The sequence below is a fragment of the Teleopsis dalmanni genome, chromosome 1 (genome assembly GCF_002237135.1).
Source record: "Teleopsis dalmanni isolate 2A chromosome 1, ASM223713v2, whole genome shotgun sequence".
Lineage (NCBI taxonomy): Eukaryota > Metazoa > Arthropoda > Insecta > Diptera > Diopsidae > Teleopsis > Teleopsis dalmanni.
The window spans coordinates 13,624,922-13,630,225 of record NC_051846.1 but is presented as its reverse complement, the minus strand read 5'-3'; the positions used below and the strand labels follow the sequence as shown (position 1 = coordinate 13,630,225).

At 33.5% G+C, this 5,304-nt stretch overlaps 2 protein-coding genes across 2 annotated transcripts; both read left to right on the top strand.

The window, feature by feature from the left end:
* The first annotated feature begins 1,340 nt into the window (after nucleotides 1-1,340).
* On the top strand, nucleotides 1,341-2,070 carry LOC119670653. The gene is made up of 3 exons (XM_038081005.1): nucleotides 1,341-1,407; nucleotides 1,500-1,672; nucleotides 1,737-2,070. Exons 2-3 carry the CDS (start codon nucleotides 1,527-1,529, stop codon nucleotides 2,053-2,055), a joined length of 465 nt encoding a protein of 154 aa, XP_037936933.1. The 5' UTR covers nucleotides 1,341-1,407; nucleotides 1,500-1,526; the 3' UTR covers nucleotides 2,056-2,070.
* A 1,116-nt stretch (nucleotides 2,071-3,186) lies between these two features.
* On the top strand, nucleotides 3,187-4,863 carry LOC119677579. Its single transcript, XM_038088986.1, has 3 exons — nucleotides 3,187-3,250; nucleotides 3,864-3,937; nucleotides 3,979-4,863. Exons 1-3 carry the CDS (start codon nucleotides 3,187-3,189, stop codon nucleotides 4,807-4,809), a joined length of 969 nt encoding a protein of 322 aa, XP_037944914.1. The 3' UTR covers nucleotides 4,810-4,863.
* Nucleotides 4,864-5,304: the final 441 nt, after the last annotated feature.

Below are 5,304 nucleotides of genomic sequence, written 5' to 3'. Positions count from 1 at the left end.
TAAAGAAATTGCCAGCTCAAATGTCGCGACAGTGGATGGTTCCAGGGCCATGTGAAGCTAGTCGCTTGTACACATCAACATTCTGTTGATGTATTTCGCATTGCCATCGCCAGAATGGGTGAGTTTTGGCCAGGCGCAACACTTAAAGTTGTTGTTAATGAGCAAATTCCAAGCCGACTAAGAGCGTGTTCCTGGATTCCAGCCGAAACGTCCGATCCTCAGCGGATTCTGGAGTTTATTCGGTTGGGAAACTCTGACATAAGTATGAGTACGTGGAAGCTCATTAGGCTAAAGAAGTCAAAGGTAAACATACACTTTATATGAAATTACAAAAACAACTATTTTGCATTCAAAATGCATTTTATATTTTCATTTTTAAAAATATCAGGCACGCCGTGTGAGTTATATTTTCTTTTCAAAAATAAAAGCTATTCTTGATTTTTATATTTTTAAGGCAAAAATAACAGTTATTTGCGCGTTTTAAAATAAAAAACTCTTCTTTTTATTTTAAGAGAGTTATTTGTAAGAGTTATTTGTGCGTGAAAAATAAGAGGCACATGATAATTATTATTTTTGATATAACATATACAATACAAAGCAAATTTCTATTATGAAATGCGACTGATAATCGTTGTAAGGTGAATTTTATTTTTTTAATGATAACTGTTACCGTCCCTGTTCGTACATCAAACAAAAAGTTCATTAAGATATTAGAAGTATACTTTTAGGTAATGAGAATTATTAAAAAGAACCCTGCTTTAGAAACTTTCATTGTATTTTATTCTTAAAAACACTTGGTGTCTCTATTCGATAACAATTTATACTGCAATCGATTACATATGTCTTATCTATTATTATTATAATCTAAATTATAACTTTCAGTTGACATGAATTCCTAGAAGCAACCCTGCTATCAAAGCTCCCTTTGGACTTTATTATTAGAAACGATAATTCTAAGAAATGTTATTTAAAAATTCTTCTTTTCATTTCATTGGTCAGTACCAATTCGTACTACAATAGATTCAGAGATATAGTGTATTTAACATATTTCTAAATAAACATTTCTGTTCTGAAAGCATACTTTTAGGTAGTTCGAATTCTTAGAAGCAACCTTGTAAATTGAAAATTATTCCTAGAAGCGCTAATTCTCAGGAATGCAATTTCAATAGAAAACCACATGTGCTACTCTTTATGCCGTTATTCGGTAGCAGTTCGTACCACAAGAGACGCGGACGGGTTTGTCTGTTCAATTAATTTAATTTGTATTTTTACGTGGAAGTTTAATTTTTTTAAATTATGGAAAAGGGAATATATTCAAAATATTTAACAACTAATACTGCGTATATAAAAAATAGTTCCTATATAAGTCCTGAGGACTTTGATCGCCAAAAATTAAAGTTAAATGAGGTAAGTTATTTAAATTGCTCTCAAAATTTATTGTTGAAATATTTTATGGGTTCCTTAATGCATCATTTTTAAAATTCATATTATCTTCTCAGATATTTATTTCTGGCATTCCACAAACCATGTCGGTTGATCAGTTGGCCATGATTGCTTTAACTTTTGGTGAAATCCACCAATTGCGTTTTAAATTACGTGCAAATGGAAAAAGTCGCGGTATTGCTTTCTTGCAATATACAATTAAACAAGATGTACCCGCTGTTATCAAGAAGTAAGTTCATATATACGATCGCGTGCTGAAAATAATTTTGATATATTTTTGATCATTGTCCTAGATTAACAGAAAAATTTATTGAACTGCACTTCAGAACTATAAAGGTTGCTCAGTCCATGAATAAGCGTTCATTTACATTAAGAAATGTGGCATCTTACCATCCGCTAGCAGTATATCAAGTTCTGTGGTGCGCTTTTAAATTCGAGAAAATGGTTTGTTACCATAAGCCCGATTTCGTCGATTATGAATTACATTTCCAATGCAATAATCTTGCCGTACGTTATTATAATATACTAACAGAATTACTTCCAGTTTTTGGACCGAATGCATGCCTTTTATGGACCGAAGTTGAACGAACTTGTTCAAAGTGCGGTGCTTAATTATTATGATTGTGAAGAAGAATATAATTTTTTGAAGAATGTTTTGATAAATAAATAAAAGAAAAAGCATTTTTTTTATACAATAGCAATTATCAACAACTTTTATTTGTACTATAGGTGTATTAAGATACTTTTAGCTAAGTGTATAATCATAAATACCATTATTTGCATATGAATTTGACGGCATGTGGAAAATTTTCTGAAGGTACTAACAACAAATATCAATTTATAGCAGATGAGCGGTGTGCTTAAGTCGTTTCTCTAATTTTGTGAACTTCGTTAGATTTAGCATATTGCTAATTAGTTAAGTTTTTGTTATTGTAAAGTATTGCATGTACTTTAATTAGCAATTTCTCGTGGTTTTGCTACTACTTCTCGCAAGAACTTCTTATATAAAAGAGTAGAGACTATACCCATTCTGTTAAATTTAGATAATTTAATAGGTCTCTCGTCTTCATCGATGAGCAGTCTAATAAACTGTCAAAGAAGTATCTTCCTAAAATCATATTTCTTCTGAACACCAAGGCATTCACAGAGAAAATACATCATGGTTTCATAACTTCAGGAGTGGGGATTATAAAGAATCCACAGTTGCTCTGCGTAGATTCCTATACACTAATGGCCAGAAAGAATTGCAGTGTTCACGCGGTCACTTTTGATGAGTTCCAAGGATCTAAATTTATTATAGGTAGGCCATGTTAACCTGGAAGTTGCACATGACTTAAGTGTTTTCCAACTGTTATTGGCAAGTTGAAGAAAGTAGAAGTAGGTACTTCTATTAATGGTCAAGGGAAGCACCATTAATATTCAAGGGAAGCACCAGAGCGGGATAAACTGTCAACTTTCTCGTTCTCTTCGATGTTTCTATGTCCAGGAACCCGATGAAGGTGATGTCAGCCAACCGGTTTAGTTCATCGATTGCCGACTATATATAGTCTTATTTTTTTTACTGGTAGGTGAAAAGCATCGAAAGCGACTGTATGAGACTTGTAGGCTTAATTTTTTTTTATTATTTTATTTATTGTAATTTAAGGAAAGAAATAATTTCGTGTTTTTTTTTATGTAAAGAAAAAAAATGGATTAATATTAAATACTTAATATATAAATTGAATATCCTGACAGGTTGAAATAATGATTCAGTTATCAAATACTCTTTGCGATTTAACAACTTCTATACTAGAAATAAAGATTAAAGGTAAGAAAATACTTTAATATTTTCAAGCAAGAAAGGCGCTTACGCGGACATGGCATAATACCTTTACTTTGCATGCAATTAAAGTCTTCGGAATCTCTACCAGAAGGGTAGTTCTCCGGGACAGTAATTAAATCTGCCAGCATCTATATATTTTTATACTTAATTAATAACTATATAACTATAAGGTTTAAAAATCACAAGAGATCAGTAAACAGTTAAATCATATCTATGGTACTTCTGCATTATCACTTTATTACTAATCGAAACACTTTTAGATATATGTTGTAAATATATATTATTTTGGGAGAAGAAGGACCATTAGGTTAGTTGCTGTTTGTAGTTTAGTTTTTACATCACGACAGATGGCGTAGCGCTGATTAATGCTGTGGCTGTAAACAACATCAACTATTTTTTACGTTCGCATGGCCATCTGTTGTAAAAAGAAAAACAGCGATAGCAAAATAGAAAGAGCAACCAACTTAACGTTTTTCGTTTTCTTTTGTATTATTATTACTTTTAAGAGTTTTGGGTAAAGAACGAATAAAGACTTAAGTAGAAATTAAAACACGTGTTTTACTTCTTGTGTTATTTGCATTAAATATTATATGTGCAGAAAGTGCACTGGCAATCATAATATTTACATTTATACAAATAGTGAAAAAGAAAGCTATAATTGGTGACCCCGACGTGATTTGAACACGCAACCTTCTGATCTGAACACCGAGCAGCAGCCTTCTACAAGTCATGCCACGCAAGAGCATTCTGACGAAAAAGAAGTAGCGTCGGTGGAGTTTAAGTTACCGCCATTTTGGAAACAAGATCCAGCCTTGTGGTTCATCCAAGTGGACGCAGCATTCCATCGCAAGAAGATTACTGGAGACAACAGCAAATATTGGACAGTAATTTCTTACATTGATCCAGAATTACTGCAACATGTCTCAGACATAGTCAAAAATCCTCCTGATACCGACAAGTATAAAACACTTAAAGAATGTCTTATCAGTCGTCTAAGACCAACGCAAGAACAACAGTTACAAACTTTACTATACGACATTGAATTAGGAGACAGCAAACCTTCGCAATTGTTACGCAAAATGCAAGACTTAGCAGATAACAAAGTAACAGAAGATGTCTTACGTTCACTCTGGTTAAAGCGACTACCAGCCAACGTTCAGTTCGTTCTGTCGGTCAATGTAGAAAGCAGTCTCACGGCAGCAGCAAATATGGCTGATCGGTTAATCGAAATCAATCCAGTACAAAGTGTCATGGCCACTAGTAATGTTAATGACATTATAGTACATCCAAGTAAATTTCCTGATGATCAACGCACAGATAGACTGGAGAAAGCAGTACAAGCCTTACAAGAAGCGGTAAAAGAAATCACCAACAGCATGAGAAGTCATGAGCGAACACCAAATAACAGAGCACGAGCAAGACCTGAGTCTTTCCACCAAACATTTGCACAGAATAACAAAATATGTTTTTACCATAAACGTTTTGGCACAAATGCAAATAAATGTGAAGACGGGTGCACATATACACAAAAACAGGGAAACTAAACAAGCTGTCCTTAGAGCAAACGGGAAGTGACAGCTATTCAGTAAAAAAAGAAATCCGTTTGTATATTTATGATAAAAAAAGCAGAATAAAATTTTTAATAGATTCAGGTTCAATATTATCAGTATTACCTAGAGATCTTTTTCAAACAAAACAAAACCTTAGCGCAATGAAACTGTATGCTGCAAATGCAAGCGTCATAAATACCTACGGCAGAAAGATCCTGCAGCTAGATCTCAACTTACGCAGATGCTTCAAATGGCCATTTACAATTGCAGATGTACAAATGCCCATCATCGGAGCAGACTTTCTGAAACATTTTGGTTTGCTCATTGACTTGCGTAACCGATGTCTTATCGACGTTACCACTAATTTCACAACAAAATGTAACATTGTACGAACTTCTGTGCATAGCATCTCCACCATAAATCAACAGAATACTTATTCTAACATATTGAAAGATTTTGTTGACATTACTAAACCTACGTCAGCACCAC

What these genes read in the sequence shown, in the direction of transcription:
- LOC119677579 (XM_038088986.1), top strand. Translation starts at nt 3,187, where the DNA reads ATGATTCAGTTATCAAATACTCTTTGCGATTTAACAACTTCTATACTA. An exon ending in ACTAGAAATAAAGATTAAAG is followed by an intron (nt 3,251 to 3,863) that starts GTAAGAAAATAC and finishes TTATATGTGCAG; the next exon opens with AAAGTGCACTGGCAATCATA. An exon ending in CTATAATTGGTGACCCCGAC is followed by an intron (nt 3,938 to 3,978) that starts GTGATTTGAACA and finishes AACACCGAGCAG; the next exon opens with CAGCCTTCTACAAGTCATGC.
- LOC119670653 (XM_038081005.1), top strand. Translation starts at nt 1,527, where the DNA reads ATGTCGGTTGATCAGTTGGCCATGATTGCTTTAACTTTTGGTGAAATC. An exon ending in GTACCCGCTGTTATCAAGAA is followed by an intron (nt 1,673 to 1,736) that starts GTAAGTTCATAT and finishes TCATTGTCCTAG; the next exon opens with ATTAACAGAAAAATTTATTG.